This window comes from Cetorhinus maximus, chromosome 6 (genome assembly GCF_964194155.1).
Source record: "Cetorhinus maximus chromosome 6, sCetMax3.hap1.1, whole genome shotgun sequence".
Taxonomy (NCBI): Eukaryota; Metazoa; Chordata; class Chondrichthyes; order Lamniformes; family Cetorhinidae; genus Cetorhinus; species Cetorhinus maximus.
In genome coordinates, this window is record NC_135884.1 from 122,023,876 (window position 1) to 122,051,024 (window position 27,149).

Genomic DNA, 27,149 nt, shown 5'->3' on the forward strand with positions numbered 1-27,149 from the left:
TCACCAGCAAATTTTGACTTAAATTACCTGAAAATATTGGGGAAGCAACCCAATAATCACGGGAGAAAATGGTGGACAGCTCTAAGTGATTTATGATGTTCTGTCAGCAGAGAAGAGAGAGAGAATCCTGGAATTAGTGTTTTGGATAAATTATTTTTATGATGCTGACAAAGTGTTGACATAGAGTTTTGCCATTATAATATTTTGATGTATAATGTGACATAAATAAGCCTAACTTGGATTGGAAGTGTGCATTACATTCAAGACTCTTTAATATATTAAATATAAAGGATTCCTCTGTCATTGCCTCCCTGAAACAATAAATAAGCATGTGACTTTAATAAAACTTTATTTTCAAGTTCAGAACAAATATTTTATTAACAGTGATGTATTATGTTATGCTTTAAGGGTGCAGTTAATAGCATTGCCACAGAAAGCTGAGAGTGCAGTTCTTAGTAATGCAAGAGTGAAATACATTGACAATGGTCAAACTGGACAAGTGATGCAGAAACAGCTGCTCGAACTACCTGCCAAATTTCAGGTTCTGCCACCACAAGTTGTTGAATTTATTATATGTAGAGTGAAACCTATTGACAATGAAATGGATTGGAATCCACAGGTAAGGAATAAAAGTTTCAAAGTTTGAAAAGCTACATTATGACACATGTAGGTCCATAATTTTAAGGTGGTGATCCACATTTTGTTGGATAACTAGAAATAATGATTCACAGCTGATAAAAGGCTCCCATGGTGTATCCCTCATTGTCAGGCCAAGCCTGAATGTTGTTCAGGTCTTATTGCAAGTGGACACGGCTGCTTCAGTATCTGAGGAATTGCAAATGGTCCTGAACATTGTGCATTTATCAAAAAATATCCCCACATCTGATGCCATTGGCATACAAGGCTTTGGGCCTAGTCCTGGAAAATGGGATTAGAATAGTTCGGTACTTGTTTGACCGGCGCAGACTCTATGTGCCAAAGGGCCTTTTTCTGTGCAGTAGACCTCTGTGATTTTATGACCTTATGATGGAGGAAAGGTGATAGGACCCAGGACACTACCTGGAGGAACTCCTGAGATGATTCGCCTTACAACGGCCACAACCATCTCCCTGTGCGCTAGGTATCACTGTAACCAGTGGAGAGTTTCCCGCCTATTCCCATTAACTTCAATTTTGCTAGCTACATAGGGGAAGTATGCAGGTGAGAAATAGGAGAGGGCCAAGGATAGATCCTTGGGGACATCAAAGGAATTGTTGAAGGAGCGAGAAAAATAGCCATTGATGGTGATTCTATGGCTAAGAATAGATAAAAATGGAACTAGGCAAGTGCAGTCCCAACCAGCAGGATGATGGTGGAGAGGCATTGGTGGAGGATGTTGTGTTCACCCTGTTAAAATCTGTGGACAGGTCGAGAAGAACGAGGAGGAATAGTTTATCATTGTCACAGCCTGGTATTATGACATTTGTGCCTTTGAGAGCTGTTTTGATACTGTGGCAGAGGTGATTAGAGAAATTCAGACATGAATTTCTGGGAAAGATGGGCATGGATTTGTAAGGCAACCACCCAGTAGGGTGGTAGTTTGCAAGGTCTGTGGGGTCGAGGGCCTATTTTTTGAGAAGAGGGCAATGAAGATAGATTTGAAGAGGGAAGGACTGTGCCTGACGAGAGAGAACAATTAGCAATATTAGTTTACATGGGAACTAGGAAGGGAATCTAGATGGTCTAAATTTTTGTGGGGATAGGGTGGAGGGAGTGGGAGGTGGGTCTCATGGACAAGATTAGCTCGGAGAAGACATGAGAAACTAGAGAAGGTGCAACTTTAGGGCAAGAGGAATGTTGGAGCAAGCTTGGCTTGGTGGACTAGCGGAAGGGAGGGACTTGGCAGAGGCAGAAATGTAATCATTTCAATCTTGCTGACAAAGAAGGACCTGAGCTCCTCCTCAGTTGTTGGAGGTAACAGTGGAGGAGAGGGGGAAAGATTTTTAGAAAATGGTTCACAGAAGAGAAAGGAAGCTGAGGTTATCTTTGCATTCCAGGATGATCCTGGAATAGTGAGCAGTTTTGGCAGACGAGCAGCACCCAATAGTGCTTTTTGTTGTCCAGCGAGATTTGGCAGTGAATGGCTAATCTTGTCTGCCATATCCGCTCACGTCTACATCCCTTGGGCTTATTGAAGCAGAAAAAGACTGGGGGAGCGGCCAGGGTGAGAGTGGATCATGGTTTAAAGTGGGGCCTATGGCATCAAAGGTTGAGATGAAGGTGCAGTTGAGCCAATCAGTAGCTGCAGAAATATTGTGGTGAACAGCAAACACTTTGCTGGGTGATGAAAATAGCATCTATTTGATAGAATTTGAAAATGCATAGAAATTGTTAAGTATGCATTAACTGCCCGGTTTAGAAATGGATGTGTTACATAAAGCAAGCTAAAGGGGAGCAAATTACCAAATGTGAAATGCAGGAAAATAGTTTTTTTATTTTTAAACAACTGCCAATGATGGCTAATGGATATAGTTGCTAATGATTGTGAACAGTCAGTAATATGAATTGAAGTTTTTAAAAATACTAAACAGTTTTAAAAATATGTAGTAATTAACATGAGGAAACTGATGGAATGGGTGAGTACATTATCGTTTCACCCCTGGGCATTTCAGTCTGAATCCTGCTTGAATAATATGGTGAAAGTCTCCTCACACTGTTTGCAAGGATCATTAATTGATATGGTTTAGGTAGTTGAAAACATTGCAAAAGTGTTCAAGTCCACAGCATTAAGCTGCACATAATTCAGTACTGAATAGCAATCTCACTGATGGAGATCACTGGGATGTCTAATGTAGCTGTTGACTCTGTTAAGCCCATGTAGTGAAGGATGTTTTTCCAGTTATACTTAAAGGATGTTGGGATTTTATCCTTCACGTGAGAGCTTTGTTCTTATTTAAAAAGGTATTTCTGACTTGCTTGGTGTTGATTCTCGTGATAAAAGATGAAGCATTTCATCTTTGAGCGTTGTTAGCTTTCATTTTTAGCCTTTTTGTCCATATTTTTGAAGTATTTTAATATACTTATACTCTTTCCCCATGGCCCACCAACCTAATTTTGTGATGCAGTATATTTTTTTCTTGTTTTTGGAAAATGAGAAATTAAAGAATTAACCCATTCCAACTGCAAGCATTTTGGCATTCATGATGAATATTTGATTTGTTTTCTTGGTATGTAAACAGTTTGGGGCACATTTACCTATTGTCTGAATTAGCTGGTAGCAGAGAATTCCATGTGTAGTTTTTGACTTGAAACTTTCTGATTTTTGACAGGTTTCCAGATTTATTAAACAAAAGATCAGCAATAAATCTCACACAGCCAAAATTGTTCTTGCTCTTGGTAATACTTTATGGCTGAATACTGTAGTGAGTATGAGATATTAAACACCATTAAATCTCAGCACGAAATGTACTGTTCCAAATATAAGTTTATTTTATTTTTTTAAGTGATGAATTTTTCTCATTCCTACTTAATTTGTACAAGTATGCAATTATTTTTATTTTAAATGCTAAATGGAAAGTATAATTGTGTAGAACCATAGAATTTGAACAGAATTCTTGGAATCCAATTAGGTGTTCAAAAAAGATAGATGGGACACTTTCATCTTCAGTGATTGGGAAATGGGACTGATGATTTTTTAAAATGTGGCAATGGACTGTGGGATTTCAATGGAGATTGCAGAGGCTGTCGATTAGTAGACTGCAGGCACTGCACAGTAGGAGACAGGGATGTAAGATGGAAGGCCATTAAAATAAAAACAATGATTTGATTGGAGAAAACTAAATTTAAAGATACAAATTTGTAATAAATGAAAAACGATGGATGAAGTTGGGTGGGAAGAAGAGAGCTCAGAAATAGGCGCCACTGTATAACCTACTTAATCCTGAGAGAGCCTACATATGTTTTGATGGACAACTGTTGACATTGATATTGCCATTATAAATATTTACACATTGTGACTATTAAAGCAATATTCAAAAATTGTGGAAAAGTTCTGAGACGGGAAATGTTTGACAGTCATAAAAGGCCTTTTTATATTTATATGTGTACTTGGGTTTGTAGAACGTGTTCATTGGAACAGATAATCTCTAATGATGTCTTAGTCACTGAAATAAATCACACTAGATAAAATGTGATATAATTTTGCAACCTGTATCAAAACTAAAATGTGCATTTTTGCAACCAAGTGGCCTACATTGTGTGAATTAGAAGCGTTACTTATGGTTGATGATATTCCTGTTAAGGTACACATGGCTAAGCTAGCTGATCTGAAAACCACAATATTGGAATATAACATTCGCTCAGAAATCATGAATTCTGGATTTGGAACAGATAATGCAGAGCACATTGAAAGGTTGAAGGATCTCTGTGGGGTTGCTAAACTTAGTTTGCCTGATGACGATTCTCCCCTGAAGCAGTAAGTTGCTACAACATTAAAAATGTATTTCCACTCCATCTAGTTGCGCTCAAGTATTTTAAACTGAATGATTGCAATTTATTCTAATGTGTGAGTCATAGTTCTTCATTCAGCACCTTCTGCATCAGGAATGTCAAACTCAGTTTACACAGTGGAATCTGCATCCTGGTGCTGGACATGGGTTATATTCAGCAAAATAATTTTGAACATGCCACGGTTGATATACATTTCACCCATTTTTGGGAGCATAAAACGAATGCAATGTATAACAACTTCTGGACACATGGTTTTTAGGTGGACCTGGCTTTGCCTGAAGTCGGCTTTGGATCAAATGAAATAAGCAAAGAAAGGTCCTGCACTTATTTCGGGACCCTCCTGTAAAATATGTGGAGAAACCCGGTGGACCATGCACCAAGCGAACTCCAATAAGTTTTTCCAGTTCTCCAGCAGCCTGAAAGCAGTCCTTTTAAAGGCCAAAGGCCACTGAAGAACTGGTTGGAAAAATTTCTTCTTACTCCAGCCCCCCCACCAACCCCTCTCTGTGGAGTATAAAGAAGCAGGAGTGCTCCTCTCAGCTGCACAGCACCATTTGTGGGCCATACTCAGCATGCATCTCCTTCATGTATTGGAACTACTGCTTCCTGAGCGCAGTGTGAGCCCTCAGTCTCCGTCTCCTTGTCCCCCATTTACCTAGCAGTGGAGACAGCCTTACACTATTGACCCAAACTAAGGAGTCCAGAATTCACTTGCCTCTTCCTGCTCCTACTCATCACATAGTTGCTGAGGCTCAGGTCTACACGAAATGCTGAGCCCAACGTGGATGCCACTACTTCACCTACCCAATGAGATGGCCAACCTATGGCACTGTTTCCCTCACTTTTCTAACCTTGTCCCGTCTCAGCCTCGGTCTCCTAACACCCCCTCAGTCCCAATCGTTGCTTCCCGGGCCCCAATCTTATTCTTGTAACCTACCTCTCTGGTTTCCCATCCTTCACCAAAGTCCTAATCATTCACTCTGCACATGTGCTGGTTGAGAGAGGGTGATGCTGTGGTGGCAGTTCAAAAGGTCCATTTCTCCTGAGCTGTTATAAAAAGCATCTGAGAAATTTTATGTCCCACTTCAGGTCACCTGACAACCTGAAACATAGCGCACACAGGGCAGAATTTCACCAATGTTGAGCGGGCTCGGTAGAGGTGGTCGGGAAGCCAACTGCCGCCCGTGATCGGGGCTGGAAGGTAATTTCACGCTGGCGGGTCAATTAAGGCCCGTCCAGCGTGAAATGCGAGCGGCAGCGCTCAGCGCTGCCTGTGTGGTGGGGGGGAGGAGTTTGAGCTGGGCAAGTGCCCAGAAAAAAAAATGACAAAAATGTAATGAAACGCTCCCTCATATGCCTTTGTCACATGTAATGAAACATATCCCCTCATGACTCTGTCACATGAGCAGGGACGTGTTATTAATGAAAAATTGAAGTTTTTATTTTATTTTTATTTGATTTTTGAAACCTCATCCTGCCCGTGGATGAGGTTTCCAAAAAAACTTGGCCTTTTCGCTTGCCCGCCAACTGTTAGGTTGGACGGGCAGTTAAAAATTTAAGTTAATTGCTTACTTAATGGCCTTAACATGCCTTTTAAATGTTGGTGGGCATGCTGCCGGCTCCGGCAAGTACCCGCCGACCGAACTATCGCTCGACTGTGCATTGATGTCGGCATGCTTGGCCAACGTCAACATGCGTTATTTCACGCTCGAGCAGGTAGGGCGCGTGCCCGCCCGCCAAGCGAAAATTTCTGCTCATGGACTGCTGATTTGACACCCCTGCTCAACATCTTTCAGAAGGATTGCCCAGCTTGACAGGTTCTGAGGAATTTGGAGGTTGTGCATGCACAATAAATGTCTCCACTCTCTCTACAGAGTAGATTAGATTAATCAGAGTGCCGAATATATGTTTAATTCCTTTAGGTTTTTAATTTTGCACATTTCTCGGGTGTCCCAAGTTGTTTGCAACAGCTGACTATGAACCTCCAGGAAAATTGAGGATAGCCATTTTTCAGGACAAAATATAAAAGGAAAAAAAAAAGTTTTAAAATCATATGGTAACCCCAATGACTAATTTTATGCTCCCTAGGAAGCAGTCTAAAGAATAAATAAAGTAGGCAAAACAAATTGACAGGGGGTTTATCATATACTGCCTTGAGGTACAAATTAGGATATCCTGTACTACACACAGTTGCCATTATTATAGTTCCCAGTGCCTAACTTATGCAACCATTTCAACTGAACCTGTTCAGCTACTGGTGTCTTCCTGATGCCCTCACTTTCCCAATTCGAAATAATCCGCCAGGTGTTAGCACTGGATATCACATGGTGGTCAGAGAAGGACAGTTTATTAGGGACAATGTGACATGATGACCTTTTCCAGTTACCAGTGGTAACAGAAATGTCCTTAGTCAAGAAATGAGTTTCTGTCTTCTAGGCAACCTGACCAAAGGTATGTGGACAGTAGAGCAATCCATTTGGAACAGCAGTTGATTTGACAATATGGGTAATAAAGCTAGTTGTAAAACTTTTTCAGACGATAGTGCAAGGCAAGTTGATATTTGTGGTGAGACAATACTACTATGATCTGCTGAGTCTTCCTGTTTAAATAACGATCCTTCAAGTTAGATAGTGCCCCAGTTATTGAAATTATTCTCTTGGCTTGCATTCAGCCAAAATAGACAAAATATCAACAGATGTTCAATCATGACAGTTCACTCTCCCTGAGTGAAGATCTATCCAGAACTAACCCGGTAAAGTTTTAGAAATTGGGAGGCAGCTGAAGATGGGCCTAGTTGTATGGGAAGATTTGCTCTCAGCTTTCTGTTCCAAGACAGAGGCTATGCAAATTTGAGGTAAAAGCTGCAGAAAGGAATATGAAAATAAACTTGAGAGGGCTATCAAGGTTAAGTTGCACAGTTTTTACAATTATATTAGAATACAAAGAGTAGTCAAAAGCAACATTCCCTCTAAGCTGCACGAATGTTTGTCCACATAGCAATCAGGAATGTGCTGCGCAGGAGATAAGCAGAATTGAGATGAGTGCATGCATAGCAAATCTCAAAGGGACTGTGCAGTGAAACAAGCTGGCTTCACATAGCAAAGGTAAACTAGAAAGAATCTTGATCAAGGCTAATGTCTGCCCTAATTCCTATGTTAAAAAGGAGTAATATTGCAAATGAAAAGAAGGAAATGACAGACTTGTTCAATAATTACTTGGTATCATGATATTCCAGGAAAAAATAATTGCCCAGACCTCCTATCTCTGGATAGTCAGAGACCAGAGGTACCCTAAAAGATTCGCATGGGACCCCTCGGAAGTTCTGACGTACATACATCCCTGGTACTTACGCGGGAAACTTAAACTTTCGATTGACAGTTTTACCCTGCCTGGATTGTTCAATGATTAGCTGGAACCATACAGACTTGGACTGTTTGCGTTATACTTGCCCTGGTTTTTATGCAGATTTACTTGGTTTTATAGCTGCTATGAAAAACAAGTGAAACCCTTTAAGTAAATCTGCTGGAGTGCCAAAGCACCCCAGGATGCCTCATCTTCTGGGGGAGGGTGATCAGCCAGAGGTTGTGATTCAAATTGGTACCAATGACTTAGGTAGAAAAGTGGATGTGGTCCTGAAAGCAGATTGTAGGAAGCTAGGAAGGAGATTGAAAAGCAGGACCTCTAAAACAATAATCTCAGGACTACTCCCAGTCCCACGTGCAAGTGAGTGTAGAAATAGGAGAATTGAGCGGTTGAACACGGAGCTGGAAAGCTGGTGTAGGAGGGAGGGCATCAGATTTCTGAGGCATTGGAACTGGTTCTAGGGAAGTTGGGACCGGTACAAGTTGGACAGCCTACACCTGAACAGGACTGGGACGAATACCATTGCAGGGAGATTTGCTAGTGCTGTTGGGGAGGGTTTAAACTAGATTGGCAGGGGGGTGGGAACCTGAGGGCAAATTCAGAGCAGGGAATGGGAGATGGAGAATTAATGAATGACTATGAAAGAAAAAGAAGCACAAGTTTAAAAAGTGTACAGCACAGGAATTTGGCAGTCTTAGGAGGTGTATATATAAATGCAAAAAGTATAGCAAATAAAGCCAATGAGCTGAGGGCACAGATAGATACATGGCAGCATGATATCATCGCTAAACTGGAAACGTCACTTAGAGGGGCAAAATTGGCAGCTTAGCGTTCTTGGATATAGAGTTTTCAAGCAGGATGGAGAGAAGGATAAAAAAGGTGGGGGTGTAGCATTATTGGTTAAAGAATCAATTATAACAGCGAGGAGGGATGATATACTAAATGAAGCATCAAAATGAGACCATGTGGGTTATTAAAAAAGGGTCAGCTGCATTGCTAGAAGTGTACTGTAGACCCCCAAACAGGGAAAGGGAGTTAGAAGAGCAAATATCATGGCAAATTTCTGAGTGCAAAAACAATAGGGCAGTAATAGTTGTGGACTTCAACTACCCTATATCAATTGGGATACAAACAGTGTGAAGGGCACAGAGGGTACAAAATTCTTGAACTACATTCAAGAGAACTTTTTCAACCAACACGTAACCAGCCCAACATGGGGCGCAATTCAAGATTTAGTCTCAGGAAATGAAGTGGGGCAAGTGGATGAAGGACCATTTTCCAAAATGGTGATCATAATACAGTAGATTTAGTATCATTATGGAAAAGGACAAAGAACAGAAATTGGGGGAAGACAAATTTTACAAAGCTGAGAGGTGAACTGGTGGAAGCGGACTGGATGCAGCTACAGCTACTAGAAGGGAAAACGGTGTCAAATTAGTGGGAGGCATTCAAAAACAAGATTCTACGGGCAGAGTGTAAACATGTCCCCACAAAGAACAAAGGTGGTCCTGCCAAATCTTTTGACCCCTGGTTATCCAAAAGCAAGCAGGGTAAGATAAAGTAGAAAAAGGAAGCTTATGACAGTCAAACAGCATAATACTATAGAAAGCCTAAAGGAATATAGAGCACATAGGAGTGAAGTTAAAAAGGAAATGGGGAAAGCAAAGGGAGGATACAAAAAAAAATTGGCAGGTAAAATCAAAGAAAATCCAAAGATGTTTTACCGGTACATTAAGAGTAGGGCCTATCAGAGATATACATGGTAACGTGTGTTGATACTGAAGATGTGGGCAGGGTTCTCAATGAGCACTTTGTCTCTGTCTTCACTAAGGAGAGGGATGATGCAGACATTCTACTTCGAGAAGTGTGAAATATTAAATACAATAAGCATAATGAGAGAAGTAGTACTGGAGGGACTGACATCCTTGAAGGTAATAAATCACCATGGCCGGATGGATTGTATCCTAGGTTGTTAAAGGAAGCCAGGGAGGAAATAACGGATGCACTGAGGATCATTTTCCAATCCTGCTAGTTATAAGCGAGGTACCAGAGGATTGGAGGTCTGTGAACATTATACCAATATTTAAAAAGGGTAGAAGGTATAGCCAGAAAATTATAGACCAGTCAGTCTGACTTCGATGGTGGGCAAATTATTGAAATCAATTCTGAGAGGCAGGATAAACTGTCACTTGGAAAGGCACAACTTGATCAGGGATAGACAGCTTGGTTTTGTTGGGGGAAGATCATGTCTTACTAACTTAATAGAATTTTTTGCAGAAGCAACGAGGAGTATTGATGAGGGTAGTGTAGTGGATGTTGTCTACATGGATTTTTGTAAGGCATTTGACAAGGTCCCACATGGCAGACTGATCAAAAAAGTGAGATCCCATTTGATACAGGGGAAGGTGACGATTTGGAACCAAAATTGGTTTTGTGACAGGAAACAGAGGGTAATGGTTGATGGATGTTTTTATGAATGGAAAATGGTTTCCAGTGGCATTCCACAGGGCTCCGTGTTGGGGCCCTTGCTGTTTGTTGTACCTATTTATGATTTGGACTTAAATGTGGGAGGCATGATTGGGAAATTTGCAGATGACACAAAAATTGGGCTTGTAGTTGATAGTGAGAGGATAGCTCTTGTCTCCAGAATGATATCAATTGTTTGGTTGAGTGGGTGGAAAAGTGGCGAATGGAATTCAATCTGGAAAAGTGTGTGGTATTGCATTTGAAGAGGGCAAACAAAGCAAGGGAACACTTAATTAACAGGAAGATATTGAGAGAGGTCGGAGTGCATGTCCGCAGGTCCCTGAAGCTGGCAGGACAGGTGAATAAGGTGGTAAAGAAAGCATGTGGAATATTGAGTACAAAAGAAGTAACGTCACGATGGAACTGTATGAAACGTTGGTTAGGCCACAGCTAGAATTTTGTGTACAGTCCTGGTGGTCACGTGACAAGAGACAGTACAGAGGAGATTTACAAGAATGTTGCCAGAGCTTGAAAAATGCAACTACGAGGAAAGACTGGATAGGCGATGGTTGTTTTCCTTCCAACAGAGGAGGCTGAGGGATGACCTAATTTACATGTACAAAATTATGAGGTTCCTAGATAGGGTAGACAGGAAAGACCTGTTTCCCCTAGCTGCGGGGTCAATTACCAGAGGGCATAGATTTAAGGTAATTGGTAGAAGGATTAGTGGGGACATGAGGGAAAAACTTCTTTACTCAGGGTAGTGGGCAGCTGGAATTCACTGCCTAAATTGGTAGTTGAGGCTGAAATGCTCAACTCATTTAAAAGGTACCTGGATCAGCACCTGAAATGTTGTAGACTGCAAGGCTAAGGACCAGGTGCTGGAAAGTGGGATTAAAAATGAATGGCTAGTTTATTTTTTCTCTTTTTGGCTGGTGCAGACACGTTGGGCTGAATGGCCTCTTTCTGTGCCGCAACTTTTCTATGGTTCCCAACAGTGCTTACCCCCTCTCACACCTTAGACACTGCTCCAGCCAATGTCGGAAGAGTCAGCTTTGTCGGGAGCGTGGGTTGAGCGTTTTTGTGAGGAGAGAGGGTGTAAACACGGTCAAGGATGAGAGAGTGGGGTGAACATTGTCAGGGGTGAGGGAGGCAGAACACTGGTGAAGGAAACAGGAAAACACTGTCGGATGAGGGAGTGGGGGCAGTGGATATTGTCAGGGCTGAGGGGGCATCTGCACTGTCGATGGGGTGAGGATATGCCGTTTCAAAGGTTGATAGCTCCAGTAATCTTAAATTCATGAGTTTTTCCCTCTGTCTCAGCAGGTTCATTCAAAAAATTGCAAGCAATTTGATTTGGGAAATGCTGGCTACACGATATTTAATAATTGTAGATACTGAAAATCACATTCTCCACTGCGAAACAGAGCTGGAAATAGCAAAATTAACACAAGTTTTGGGGCATTAAATTCTTCCCAGAATATGGCAGCTGGTGCTGTCAAAAGGGAGCATAGCTTGGCCTGTCCTACGTTGTGCCGAGACTTGCCTGATTTTCTATGATGGAGGCTTCAGGGAGCAGCCAGCATCAGAAGTCTGGGCTTAAAAATGCTGGCAGGTAAGCATGTATTTTTTCCTGTGATCAGAGTCGGCTGGAACTGTTCGGACGCTCATCGGAAAACTTGGGCCCATGAGTCAAGGATTGGAACTCACTAATGTTAATGTAAGGAAGGGAACTATATAGGAAAAATAATGGAACCAAAGGCTGACAAATCCCTAGGACCTGATCATTTGCAATTTTCCAATTAAAATTGCAAATATAACTCAATTATTTAAGGAAGGTGAGTGAGAGAGAGAGAGAGAGAGAGAGTAACCAGGAAATTAAGGACTTGTTAGCCTAACAATCTGTTGTAAGGAAGTTATTGTAATCTATAATTGCTGAGGAAAGAGACATGTTGAAGATTTTCGACTTGCATTCATCAGGGCACTGCAAAAATACCAATATAAGGCATTGCCCTGAGGAATGAGTTAGCAAATGGCTGTCACATTTTTTTTTAACTAAAACAGGTACAATGTGTGTACATGTTATTTCTGTCTGCAAAGAACAGGGTCCTGTGTATTAATATATGTAGCTTCCAGTACATGCAAACACGCCACACTGCGAGCCCGACTGGCAGTCTTAAATTGGTTGTCAATGCAATTCTTAGCACTTGAGGATTATTCAGCAAATGTTGTCCAATCACAGATTCACATCTAATGATTCACATCTAATGTTTCACACTGTTTTGTGCTTTGCAAGCACAGGTTGGTTGTGTACAGTCTGTAGCTTGCTCGTTGCAAACAGCGGCTGGGGCATGCTATTTGATACAATCCACCAGTTTTTGGGATGTATGGCCTACATACCTAACATCACACTGGCACTGAAATTCAGACTGATCAGTACACGCGTTGTGATTCTTGCAGTTCCACATGCTTTAAGATTGGTCTTGTTGGCAACCTTGTAAATAGGGCCCGAGCCATTTGCTCACCATGCAGGCTTGATGTTGAAATAGAGCACATCAGAGGCATCCTGCAGGGTAATGGCTACCCTGATCAGATCATTTCACACTCTATATATCTCTCAAACTCATGAATGGGCCTAAGGCCATCACTCGGACTTGAAAAGTGCCCTGTCTACCTCACCTTGCCCTTCCAGCGTAATCTGTCTCAAAAATTTGAGCTGCTACTATGCAATAGCAATAAGAGTGGTAGTTGCCATTAACAGGATGCTGCCTTCATGCAAAAAAGACGTTCTGCCTGTCATAGAAATAAGTAATGTGGTAAAAAAATTGATAGGGTATATAGGAAACTTTCTCTAGGACAAGGGAACGTAACCTTAAAATCAAAAACCAAACCATTCAGGACAGAAGTTAGGAAACACTTCTTCATAAAAGGGTGATAAAAGTGTGGAACTAGCGTGATTAATAATTGAGTCAAGGGTATAGAAGACTATGAAGCCAAGACAGGTAGATGAGAGTTGAGGTACAGATCAACAATGATCTCATTGAATAGTAGAACAGACTCTAGGGGCTAAATAGCCCATTTCTGTTCCTAAGCTCCTGTGTCGAGCTGTAAGTTGGATGGTCTTTCCTTTTCCAGGCCATGAAGCCTTTTCTGTGTACTTCCTCTTTCTGATTCAATATGTAGCTCAAAAGGCATGAGCAGAAGGAATGAAAGTATATAGGTAATCCTTTATTATCTGTACAAACACACAAAAGATATAATGCTGAACAGGGCAGAATGTGTGTGCCTTGTGGGATGGAATCTCATCACATTTGGAGGAAGGGTGAAATATTGTGCCTGAACCCAGGGGTCTTCTCATTGACTAGGTTATTGAAACATGACAGCTATTAAATCAAACAAAGCAAACTATTTTACCCTTGTATAAGACCTTGATTAGACCTCGGTTAAAGACTTAACAGTGTCACAGGTCTTTTGTCATCCACTGTTTGTAAGGAGGTTGCATATCATTTAGTAAAATAAGAAAACCCTTTTTTGTAGGCTTTTTAGAAGTTGCTAACTTTTGATAGGATGGCTTATTAAGCTTTTGCTCCCAATTTTTGCAAATTGTGGGACATTATCGATTGTTTGACCAATAAGTTTTTTTTTAAAAATCTCATTTGCTATTCTTTCTCACTGCTTTTACACCAGCTGCAAGAATGTCTGTAAGTTGATTCATTTTTATTTTTTTCAAATCCCCAACATTTGGGGAAACTACTTCCACAACAACTTGGCTGAGATCAGAAACTCACTACAAAGGAAGAATACAGTAAAGTCCTACCATTCGCAGGGCTTCCATTCCCGCGAAATCTCGCAAAGGTTGAAATTGTGAATGGCAGTGAATTAGATAGATTCCAGCCATCCCCAAATTTGACATTTTTAAAGGAAAAGAAGCAATAAAAACTGTTTTTGAGTAAATTCAAGACCATTTTACTGCAGAAACTGCAAAAAATAAGAACAATATTAAACTTGTCAATTACAGATTAGTACAAAGTTACAGTACATCGCTGTATAGCACAGGCAGCGTACTTGAGAGTGGAGGTGGAGATAGCGGGCGACATCGTGTGGATGAAAAGAATGTTATTGTTGACTGCTTTGCCTTCGTTTTTCAATTTTGTAAAGTTCGCAGTAAGGAGCAATAGCTGTATAAAAGTCCATGCTTCTTTCCATGCTTGTATCATGTACTGTCGCCTGTTTTTTTAATTCAAATCTTCGGCTGACCTTTTGGAGATCTGCCATCATCTTGGTGTGAATTTTTAGGTTCCTCCTACGCCTGTTTAGGCTCATTTAATCTAATCAGTTCAACCAATTCTTCTGTAGAGAGTTCCTCTTGATGAGATTGAAGCAATTCATCCATTTCAGCTGTGGTGATGTCTCCAAATCCCTCCCCTCCTACATGTTTTGCCAAGTCATCAATCCTGGCCACTTCAGCATCCACATTGGGGAACCCTGTGAAATCATTCACAGCTTCAGGCCGAACTTTTTTACAGCAGGTATTCATGGTTGAAGCTCTAACTTCATCCCATGAGCCCTTAATTATGCCTGCTGCTATGAGGTGTTGAATTCCTTCCAGCAATCATGGTCTGTGGTTCAAGGGCCTGCCTCCAGAAGATGAAGGATGTGGCTGAAACCTTGGGCGTAGTAAGTTTTGAATGAGGCAATGGTTCATTGGTTGGATAAGTGAGGTCGCACTTGGAGATGAGAACAAAATATCAACATCTGGGTAGTTTTCTGAGGCAGTGTGGATGCCCAGGTGCACTATCGAGGATTAGTTACACCTTGAAAGATAGGTTATTTTCTCTCAGATAAGTGCAGACCTCTTGCAGACAGCAATTGGCAAACCAGTCTTCAAAAATGACTGCTGTAATCCAAGCATTGTTGTTAGCCTTCCAAAAGCCTGGCAGATAAGATTTATTTCTTCCTTTGAAAGCTCGAGGGTTTTCTGACCTATAAACCAGCATTGGTTTACATTTAAAGCCAGCCATATTGGCATATAGCAGAAATGTCAGCCTGCCCGTTGCTGCTTTAAAACTAGGAGTTGTCGTCGTCTGTTGAAATGTAGACCCTATTTGGCGACATCTTCCAGAACAGGCCAGTTTTGTCTGCATTGATGATCTGCTCTGCCTGGTAGACTCTCTCCTCTATGTATTCCTGTAGCACCTTAGGAAACTCTCCTGCAGCTGCATGGTCAGCTGAAGCAGCCTCCCCTACCAACTTCACAATATGCAGCCAGAAACACTTTTTAAATTGATCGAACCATCCTGTGCTGGCTGAGAATTCTTTGGAAGTCAAAGGAGAGGCACCTTCTGCACCACCTTCATCATCACTGGTGATACCAGAACTACCCTCTTTACTACTCTTTAAGTGCTGGTACAATTCAAGTGCATTGTTTTGAGTGATTGGGCCATTAACTGGGCTCTCCTCTGTTGCTGGTGCTCTACCCACAAGTTGAGTAACTTCTCCATTTCCGCTAAGTGTGGATCTCTCCTCACAAAAGTTAACTTGGCAGTACCACTACCAGAAACACTAACACTGGCCCGTATTTTTCCTCAGATTGCCTAATGTACCTGATCGTGGATTCATTCAGAGTATTCCCTGGCCAACATGGTAGCACTTGCACCATTTTTCAGTCAGATTGTGATTTTTTGTTCAAGCGTCATCATTTTCCTGGGACATTTTCTGCTTGACTCTGACTCACTGATTTTTTGGTAAAGTGCTGTATTGTCCCTGTACTGTAAAATACTGGCCAGGTGTTACTGTATCACGTAAATCACAGCAAACCACGAGCAGTTAGAGATGGTAAATGCGCAGAGATTGCCCATGTGTGGTGCGCGCTTTCTACTTGGGAAAGACAACAAGCAGCATTTTTTATGGCCTCTGAATTCAGTGTTTTAGTAACCTTTTGGGACCATCCTGTGTTTAGATGAGAAGTTTAACACCTTAAATCGCGGATGAGCAAAGTTTTGGGGCAGCAAATCACGATCGGATGTACAAGCGCATTCACGTAGGTAAACAAATTTGCGATAGAGGGGGTCGCGAATGGCGAGTGTTGACTGTAATTCAATAGAAGCCACATCCTACCATGATCATGCTGCACTATCTGCGAGACTAGCTCAATTGGTAGTGCACTTTCACTTTAAGATTAGAAGTGTATGTTCAAATTACCAAGATATCAAAATTTTGTGCTTATAATCAAAATGAAAACTCCAAAGCAGCAATAAATTCAAACACAATGTAAAACCAAAGCCTTTTATTGCCTGTTCCAGTAGTTCAGAGAGACATAAACAGTGCCAAATATCCTGTTCAATGTTCCTCCCTAATCCAGTATCAACAAAATACATAATCTCGCGACTATTTTCAGGACATTGATGAAAAGAGTAGTTATGTTTACCTACATAATTGCAGTTAATAAAAATGTGCTGCTTCAAGAATGTTCTTTCATTCTGAGTATAAACTGATCGTGATTTCTAATAGTACATCTGTGAAATCAAACTTGGTGCAAATATTGTGATTTGTTTTATAGGCTATTTTATGGTAAAGAGATAAAACATGCCATTCTCAAGAATGATGGAAACTACCATTCAGTTATAATTTCTGAATTTCATAGTCCAAAGCAATTCCACGTGCAGTTAGTAGCAACACGGGCTGCGTGAGTAAATATGTCTCATATTAGTATAGATAAGAATTTGTAAAAATAGCTTTTCCATCTTCTCCCATGTACACACACTTCAAATGAAATAGCTAAAGATAGTAAGCAAAATATTATTTTTCTTCTCCATTAGGCTGTGCGCTTTGGAGAATGAAATTAACCAAAAAATTACGGAAAAGGAAACTTTAATTTCAGGCACTTATGTGCCAGCTGTTGGTGACTTGTGCTTGGCATTCTGTGAAACAGGGAAGAGGTGACTATCAGATGTCCTTATAAGATTTATAATACTGTTATGTTTTTGTGCGGGTTTTGTCAAGCGAGTGAATGGGCCTAGCATCTGTTTTATTCTTCAATCATTTTAGTACACATGATAAAGCTAGCGTTACCCAACCTTACAGAAAAATCTGAGGGGTGAGACTCAGGCCATGTGAGTAGTCCTTTTGGATTTTGTAAGAAATAATGAAACTTTTACAAAAGCCTTTTTGTGGACTTCGCAGATTAATTTAAGATTCTTGTCGATGGGGTATTTTGAGGAGAAGTTGAAATTGATCATTGTTTTTGAAAAAAATCGAAGAAGTCCCTGACAGATGGGGAAAACAAACATGGGTCTTAGCTATTTGTGCATTTCCTCATTCACCATCAAACAATGGTGGAGGGAGATGAGCAATGGGAGAAACTAGATGAGTTTGAACACATTTGAAAAAGAGTGAAGAAAATCACTTGGAAGTTGTTTTAAAAGACAGAACAGCATTCTACAGTATTCTGGCCCAATAGCAGCACTACTGAGAAATGCTTAATGCTATTGAAGTACAAATCAAAATTGACTCATGTTTCCTTTTTTTTTCTTCATTTTCCACTTGCCTCATTCCCCATTCTTAATTTTTTTTCATTTTGCTATTTTCCTTCCGGATTAATGCACGTGGACTATTTAATTTCTTCAATTATATTTTTTTTCTGTTTCCTTTCTCAATTTCTGTACATGGTTCAATTTTCCTTCTCCCAGTTTTTTTTTTGCCTGCCTCCTGTCATGTACCTTAGTTATATTTATGCCACAATTGTATCTCCAACCTGACAATTGGGTGACTACAGGACCCTCAAAATCAGTTAGAATAATATCTTGAACCACTGAGCATTCAGGTTTCTTTTGTTGGTCATGATACAGACACTAATTACTGAATTAGCAAAATTAAAGTTTGCGGACCAGAAATCCAGAAGACCTTTCAGGATTGTTCAGATTAGAATAGGGAGTGACAATGCCAGGGAGGGATTTAATCATTTAAATACAAGGAAGCGAATCTTAAAATCAGGCATTGGTAGACCAATGGAATGCTCTTTAATATGCAAATTTGGTTCTGTTGACATAACTGAGGCCTGAATTGCCAATTTCAATTTGAGGCCTAAATAGGAGAGCTGTGCTGGCTTCTCCTCCAAGTCAGATTTGCTGAAAACAGCAGCCAGAGCCAGAAGAGGCCTAGCAAACTAAGTTTTACAATTTCTTTTGGTTTCCTTATAGAACAAGAGAATGAGCCCCACAAGGTAACTTGGAATCTCTGTTTCCCTGAACATCCTTTCCCTTCCTCCTCTCCTGATTGGAATTATCCTCCCAGACCACCACTTAGTTTGTTTTGTTAAATTTGCCATGATCTCTGGTGGTGGGCTGCGCCTGTCAGATTTTATTGACTGTGGAGCTGCTTCCCAGTTGAGTTCCTTGAAGTTTTGGTCAGGAAATCAGCATGCTGATGCCAGCCGTGGACAGGTCAGCGCATTAGTCCATCAACTGGCCTGAAAGTTAATATGGGCCTCAAAAACTAGATTATTTTCTGAAAGAATAATAAGTTGTTCGGATACAGATGTTGAAGAGTGAAAGTTCTTGCTATTGGTTATGGTAGTGTCTTGGACTTTTTCTTCATTTGGAAAACTAATGGTCAAATTTTCCTTAAAATTTCAGGTGGCGTAGAGCGAAGGTCTTGTCAGTTCTCGATTCCAAAAGGAATTATAAGGTGTTCTTTGTGGATTTTGGGATATGTAGCTGTGTTTCTTTGAATAACATTCAGCCTTTAGTGAAAGATGCCCTTAAGCTTCCTTTTCAGGTCAGTTTTAATTGTTAATTGAACCCCATTTAAAGGGAAGGGTTGTTTTTAAAAAAAGCACTGCAGCTAAACATAGTTAGAGAAATTGTGACCACTTTTAAGAATCAGAGCTTTGCACAATACTGTAGTATAAATGTAAATTAAAGAATATAGCATTACTTTCAACAATTTAACCTTTTGGAGATGGTGTTATAATTGATTTATCATGGAGTATGATTTCAGCCAGTTTGTTTTTAATAATGCCTTGCTATATGTGGGCATTTTTAAAATGAGTCTAGTATTAATGCCTTTCGTTTGTCTCCCCTCTCCTGACCACTTTATTAGCCCTATCCAGGTTCTTTTTTGAGCTTGTATTATCAACTTTCTCACCCATTGTGCTCTCGGTTGAATCAAATTCTGTTTTTAAAGAAGTAAATACAAATAAATACATTTAGTCAGCCAGGAGTATGATGAACACGGACACATTTTTGTAAGGGTTCTGTTTGCTCTACATAGAGTGCACATAACCTTTCCCAGTGCAAGCACATTGCATCTACCCAAGTCCAGAGAACTCGGAGACTGGCTGACGAAGCCAAAGCTATGAAACCCTGAAGTGTGCAGAAGAAATATTGAGAGTTTAAGCTAAAATTATGCAGATTCCCATTGCTTTGTCTGTCTAGAATTACACTAGTTAGAACTTTAGGCTGCAAGATTATCTGGAGCTAAGTAGCCTGGTCTACAGTGACAGAACTGGAAGGATAAACCTATTGGTGACCCAGTCAGGCTGTGCCCTGGAGTTCTAGCGACCTGCCAGCTCAGATATCAGATTCCAAATCTGCATTGAACATTCTCTGAGCGTAAGAAAAATTGAGCAATTTTTCTTAGTTTAGCATCATGTTTGATTCCTCCAACTCGGCCATAATTCTTAAGGAGTTAAAATGTCAATCAGAATCATGTCTGTTTGCTATACATGACATAAGAAATAGGAGCAGGAGTAAGCCATACAGCCCCTCAAGCCTGGCTCTCCATTCGGTAGAATCATGACTGATCTGCAGCCTCAATTTACTTGCCCCTACCCTAGTCCTTTGATTCCCTTGGAGTCCAAACATTTATTGATCTCAACCTTGAATGTACTCGATGACTGTGCACTCACAGCCCTCTAGAATTCTAGAGAATTCTAAAGGTTCCTAACCCTCTGAATGAAGAAATGTCTCCTCATCTCAAGCCTAAATGATCGTCCCCTTATCCTGAGACTGTACCTCCATTTTCTAGATTCACCAGCTAGGGGAAATGGACTTTGTATCTACCTTGTCAAGCCTTTTCAAAATTGCATTTGCTTCAATAAGATGCCTCTCAATTCTTTTAAGATCCAGAGAATATAGACCCAGAGGACCCCTTATTTTGAGATGACTAATTAATCCTATTTCATTACATGACAATATCTTAAATATCCTCTTTTCTAATAGCTTCCTAGTCCAATATATTGTGGAACCAATTTTGAATGCATTCCATTAACTTATCCCCCAAACTACTTTGGCCAATTTGAATTGTCCAGTCTGTAAGAAGTTTAAAGCCCTCCATGATTATTGCAATACTTTTGTTACAAGCTCCTTTACTTCTTGATTAACACTGTTCAACAATACAACTCATGTTAGGGGGGGGGGGGCGCTGTAAACCACTCTACTCCCACCAGTATTTTCTGCTCCTTTATTATTTCTTATCTCCATCCATATTGATCCTGCTTCCTGCTCTCCTGAGCCAAGACCATTCTTCACTACTGAACTTACATCATGTTTTATCATCAGTGCTACCACCCTCCTCTATTTTGTCTGTCTTTTTGAAACATCAAGTACCCTGGAATATTAGTTCCCAGCCTTGTGACTATGCAGCCATACCTAAGTAGTGGCTATTAAATCATTCCCATTTATCTCTATTTGTGGTATTTGTTCATGTGTCTTATTGCAAATGCTTTGTGCATTCAGATAGTGTTTATTTTTAATGTTTTACCATTTTCCCTGATTTTACCTTATTCTCTGATGCACTATTTCCATTAAACTCTCTCTCCCTTCCTGTTATGCTATTTGTTTTTGCCCAAATTGCTACACTGCTCTATACCCTTGACTTTTCTCTTTAGATGTATAACTTTCCCCTTGCATAGTAATCCAGAGATTGCCTTTTGAGGTTCTGTTTATTAATTTGGACCCAAGTTCCTCAAACCTTCTCAGCAGAATTGTATTGCTAGTTCTACCTATGTTGTTGGTTCCTATATGGACCATAGCAACTGGACCCTCCACTGTTCTACTCAAAAGTTCTTGTCCAACTACAAAGATATGTCCTTAACGCTGGCAATGGGCAGGTAGCACAACCTTTGGAGCTCCTGATCATAGTTGCAGAGAACGGTGTCTAACCCCTGACTGTATTGTCCCATACTGCTGTTATATTCCTGTTCACTTCCCTACTTGAATAGCTTCCTGTACCATGATGCTGTGGTCAGTTGTTTATGTCCTCTGAAGACTTTGCCCTTATCAATATAGGCAGCTAGAATCTCGTTCCTGTTGGATAAGGGCATTGGCCGAGGCTCTTCCAGCACTGCACCTGGGGCACCCTTACCTGTCTGAACGCTTTGCTGTTCATGACCACAAATCAGACCTTTACCACTACCCTAACCTAGGGGAAGTGACTACCGCCTGAATTGAAGTGTCCAGGTAACTTTCCCCTCCCTAATGCCCCAACCCAATGTCTGCAGCTCAGATTCCAGCTCAACAAATCTGAGCTGAAGTTCCTTGAGATGTAGCTACTTATACCAGGTGTGGTTGGCCCAGATTACAATGCTGTCCAGGTACACTTTCTTGCAGCACACCACCTACGTTATCATGCCGGTCTAACATTTTTTTTATTTGATTAATTAAAGTTTATGTATTTAATCACTTTTAACATTCTTTGCATGAGCTATATTAAGTTATTGGACATATTAAATTTAAATATTTACCTGCTGCCATTGCCACCCATTTTTATGTATGACATCACTTTGTGATTTTTTTTCTGCCTTGGCACTCTGGGCCTCACCCATTTCCTTCAATCCTTGATCTATTTGTTCACTTAAAAGATGCAATGCTCTTAATAATTAGATAAATTATGCATTAGCTCTGATTCCTGAGCACCTGCTGCTCTTATCTCTGTACTAACTGTATCATCACTTTTTAGTTTCTTTCTCCATTTGTCTTAATATCCCATAACTGACTTCTCTTGCTTGCATGCCGAAGTTTTGATTTGGAAGTGATTGTTGGAGCTCCTTCCTTATTTCGATTCTTTAGGCATGATCCCAGTAAATCATGAATAATTCAATAGTGCAGGAGTTTTTATTCCTATCTATCCAGTCATAGCCAGAGAATCGTCTGTATTGCATTCTATTTTCACTCGCACAGTAGCTCCTGGGGTCTCTCACAGATCTGCCTTTGGTCCCCGCCGCCCCTATTTCTCATTTAAGTCCTGCACCTTGACATTATCATCTGAAAATACATTGGGTTCCACATGTGCTGATGAAGCCCAGCTCTATCTTTTCAACATCTCTTTTGACCCCTCCAGTGCCTCTGGTCATGTTGCTTGTCTGACATCCATTTAGATGAGCAAAAATTTCCTCCAGCTAATTATTGGAAATTGAAGCAATTGCCTTCAGTCCCCATCACCAACTCCACTCCCTAGTCACCTTATCCATCGCCTTCTCTGACCACTATCTGATCCTGAACCAGACTGTTCGGTACCTTGACATTCTACTAACCTTGAGCTGAGTTTTGGATTCCACACCCTCCCCATCATAGGCCATGTACTTCCATCTCAATAGCATTTTCCATGTTCACCCCTACCTTAGTTCATCTACTGCTGAAACCCTTCTCCATGCCTTTGTTACCTTATTTGACAATTCTATTGCTCTCCTGGCTGATTTATTTTTTATTTAACTTGCATTATCTGTATACTTGAGCTCATCCTAAACTTTGCTGCCTGTATCCTAACTCGTACTAATAAGTCCTGCTCACCCATCACCCCTGTACTCGTTGACCCCACACATACTCCCAGTTCAGGAACCTCTCGATTTTAAATTCTCATCCTTGTTTACAACTCCCTCCGTGGCCTTATCTCTGTAACATTCTTCAACCTTACAGCCTGCGAAGATCTCTGCATTTTCTCCAATTCAGGCCTCTTCCACAACCCTAGTTTTCTTTGCTCCACTATTGGCAGCTATGCCTTCAGATACCTTGGCTCTTAGCTTTGGATTTCGTCGCTACTTCTCTCTCCTCTTTTAAGATGCTCCTTAAAACTACCTTCTTAACCAAACTCCCTGTCCTAATAGTTCCCAATGTGGCTCAGTGTCATATTTTGTTCAGTAATTGTTCCTGTGAAACACTTTGGCCTATAAGGCCTGCAGAAATGCATGCCATATAGGGAAATTTTATTTGAGTTACAGAGTCATATATGGCACAGAAGGCCATTGAGCCCATCAAGTCCATGCTGGCACCCCGTGGAGCAATCCAGTTAGTCCCACTCCCCCACTTGGTCCCCGTAGCCCAGCAAGTTTATTTCCTAATGCAGCTAATTGTCCTGTATAATAAATTATTTTAACTTTTTTTTAACCTAGAAGTAGTACAAATCCTGAGTCATTACATTGCTTCGCTATAGCCATCTAGCTTTACACATGATCATGATTGTGAATTAATATAGCTCTATATGATTATCTTGGTATTGCAGGCCATCTGCTGTTCATTATTTGGTGTGGAACCTGTGGGAAAAAACTGGAAACCAGAGATGAAAGAGTTTGTATGGATGCCTTTTCAGGACAAGGAGCTGCAAGTTAAAGTCATTGAACAAAATAGAAAGGATCTAAGTGAGTTGATATTGGTTTGATAACATCTGAAAATATACAAAATTAAAATTAGGCAGATGAGTTTCCTGGAATTAAATTGAGTTTTTAAACACTTTTTAATGAACAAAATTTGAAGTCTGCATTGAGAAGTACACATCAAACGTATATCTAGTTTTTTTTTCCCCTGTATGGCTTGAATTAAATAATGACTGACCATTAGTATTAAAACTTCTAGGGGAGAATTTTCTCCCTGTCAGGTGGGCTGGGCGGGAGTGGGTGAGGGCAGGCACGCAGCCAATCGCCTCCCACGATTGGCTGCGTGCCGCCATTTTGTGGGTGGACCAATTAAGGCCCGCCAAGCGTGACGTGCACCCGGAAGCACTCAGCTGTGTGGGCGGGGGGAGGAGGGAGAGTCAGGGCCTGCGATCTTTCACGCAAGCATGCAAAAAAGTGCAGAAATCTCCCTGCGGCAGCTCTGTGTCTCAGGGAAATTAAGAAAAGTCATAAAGATGTGAAAAATAAAATTATTCAGACATGTCCCCTCATGTGATATTGTCACATGAGCTGGTACATGTTAATGAATTTACACGAAACATTTTATTAAATTAATAAACTCTTCATGAAACCTCATCCCACCCTTGGGTGAAGTTCCATGATAAATGGGAAGGCCGCCTGGGCCCTTCGCCTGCCCGTCAACCTTAAAGTTGGACGGGCAGCCCTGACAAGTACTTCAATTAGTTGATTAATGGCCTTAATAGGCCTTTGACAATTCGGCGGGTGCGCAGTTGACTCCAGTGCATACCACCGAACTGAAGATCGGAATGACGCGCAGTGACGTTGGGACGCATGCCCAACATCGCCGCGCGTCACTGCACACCGACCAGAAGATTCTGCCCCTAGTAACCATTACAGAATTGTTAACAATTTTTAGAATTAAAGCTTCTCATTCAATTTATTTTCTTATTTAATGCCTGAATGGTAAAGATGATGGAATGCTGAATATTTGAGAATTATGCTTTTGTTGCTATAAATGTCACAATCGAATTGTCTTTGAAACATAAATATTATTTCTGTTCCTTGTTTGTGAATTGACTAAATATGACATTGAAGGAGGACAATGAGGACCTTGTTTTTTTTAGTATTCCTTCTCTGAATGCTGGCAAGGCTTGCGTTCTTTGCCCATCCCGAAGGTGTTGGTGGACCCTTTCTTGAACTGCTGCAGTCCATTGTGGTGAAAGTACTTTCAGAATGTTAGGTAGGGCATTCCTGATGATGTATGCCCAAGCTAGGATGGTGTGTGCCTGGAATGGAAGTTGGAGGTGCTGATATTCCACATTTTATAATTTGTTGCTCGGGGCTAAAAGCGTTGCCCAGTGGAAGCACAAATCAGAAATTTTGAGTACATGCTGTACACAATTTTCCAATCATTCATAGAGTCATTACAGCACGGAAGGAGGCCATTCAGCCGATTAAGCTTATGCCAGTTCTCTGTAGAGCAACCTAGTGAAGTCCCATTCCATCACTTTATCCCCATAGCCCTGCAAGTTTATTTCGTTCAAATGCCAATCCAAATTCCTTTTGAAATCATTTATTGTCTCCATTTCCACCACTCTCTTAGGAAGCGAGTTCCAAGCCAATACCACTCCCTGCATTAAAGAAAAAGTTCTTCCTCACATACCCCCACTGCATCTCTTGCCCAAAACCTTAAATCTGTCTCCCCTAGTCCTTGTACCATCAGCTAATGGGAACAGTTTTCTTTGCATACCTTATCTAAACCTGTCATTCATCTTGTACACTTGTAGCAGACATCCTCTGTTCCAAAGAGGACAACCCCGCATGAGATCATAAGACCATAAAAAAAATAGGAGCAGGTGCAGGCCATTTGGTCCATTAAGCCTGCTCCACCATTCTGTAAGGTCATGGCTGATCTTATTGTGGCCTTAACTTCACTTTCCTGCCTGTGCCCCATAACCCTTGATTCCCATGTCAATTAAAACTCTAACTTGGCCTTGAATATATTCAGTGAACTTAAGAACATAAGAAATAGGAACAGGAGTAGACCATTCGGCCCCTCGAGCCTCCTCCGTCATTCAATGAGATCATGGCTGATTATCTTGTGTTTCGATTTCCACATTCCCATCTAACCCCAATAACCAATAAGCCCAATAACCTATAACCTAACCAATGATTCGATCTCCACTGCTCTCTGTGGAAGAGAATTCCAAAGACTAACAACACTCGAGAGAAGAAATTCCTCCTCATCTCTGTCATAAATTGAAGACCACTTATTCTTGAACTGTGCCCGCTAGTTCTAGATTCCCCCATGAGAGGAAAGGCCCTCCAAGCATCTGCCTTGTCAAGCCCCCTCGGAATCTAGTATGTTTCCAATAATCTAAATTAATTTATGGGGTACAGGTTGTTTGCAATAAATCCCCAATTGTGAATTAAATCGTCAGGCTCTACAAAAGTTAACCACCTGGCAAGAATGAACACTTTAAATGGTAAATTAAAAAGATTTATTAACCATTCAAAAGTTAGAAGAGGAACAAGTTAAGAAGATACAATGCAAGGTTTCAATTAACAGTAAGAGAAGAAAGCTTAAATTTAACAATTAGACTCCTCACAACTTTCCTTGGCTGATCACACTGAAGACATGAAGTGAAGATAATCCTCTGGCTATTCAATACATGGATAACATGCTAACAAAATGGCTCATTGAAACCTTCATTTTTATACTTGAAAGATGTTGTAAACCCACCTTAGCCAAGTTGCTGGAAATGGCTAATTGGTCTATAATTTGTCAATAATATGATGAGTTAATTAGTTCTAGCTAATTACTCTCATTAATTTAAAGGAAGGTATTGTCCTATGCCTCTTATCTTGATGTCTTTACAGAAGTCCCATTCACTAAGACAGACTCAACAATCAAGGACAGTGTGTGTTCCTAATGGGGAGTTCAAGGCTTATGACATTTTTCCCCAGCTGTTACAGCAGTTTAATTTTCTCATAAGAAATGCTAATGGAGAAATACAGAAATAACATTTGACTTCTAATTAACTAATTATTAATTACTTATCCTTCAATTACCAAAGTACTTGAGGTACTTAACAGCACTGTGGGTGTACCTACACCACATGGACTGCAGCGGTTCAAGAAGGCAGCTCACCACCACCAAGGGCAATTAGAGATAGGCAATAAATGCTGGCCTAGCCAGCGATGT

General features: G+C 40.7%; 1 protein-coding gene across 1 annotated transcript in view; it reads left to right on the plus strand.

The window, feature by feature from the left end:
• tdrd12 (tudor domain containing 12) overlaps nucleotides 1-27,149 on the plus strand; it is a 144,030-nt gene that overhangs the window by 82,301 nt on the left and 34,580 nt on the right. Inside the window, exons 22-26 of the mRNA XM_078544783.1 lie at nucleotides 409-619; nucleotides 3,309-3,401; nucleotides 4,281-4,453; nucleotides 18,951-19,092; nucleotides 23,815-23,950. Of these exons, the coding sequence (XP_078400909.1) occupies nucleotides 409-619; nucleotides 3,309-3,401; nucleotides 4,281-4,453; nucleotides 18,951-19,092; nucleotides 23,815-23,950 (755 nt within the window). The remainder of the gene's footprint in view (nucleotides 1-408; nucleotides 620-3,308; nucleotides 3,402-4,280; nucleotides 4,454-18,950; nucleotides 19,093-23,814; nucleotides 23,951-27,149) is intronic.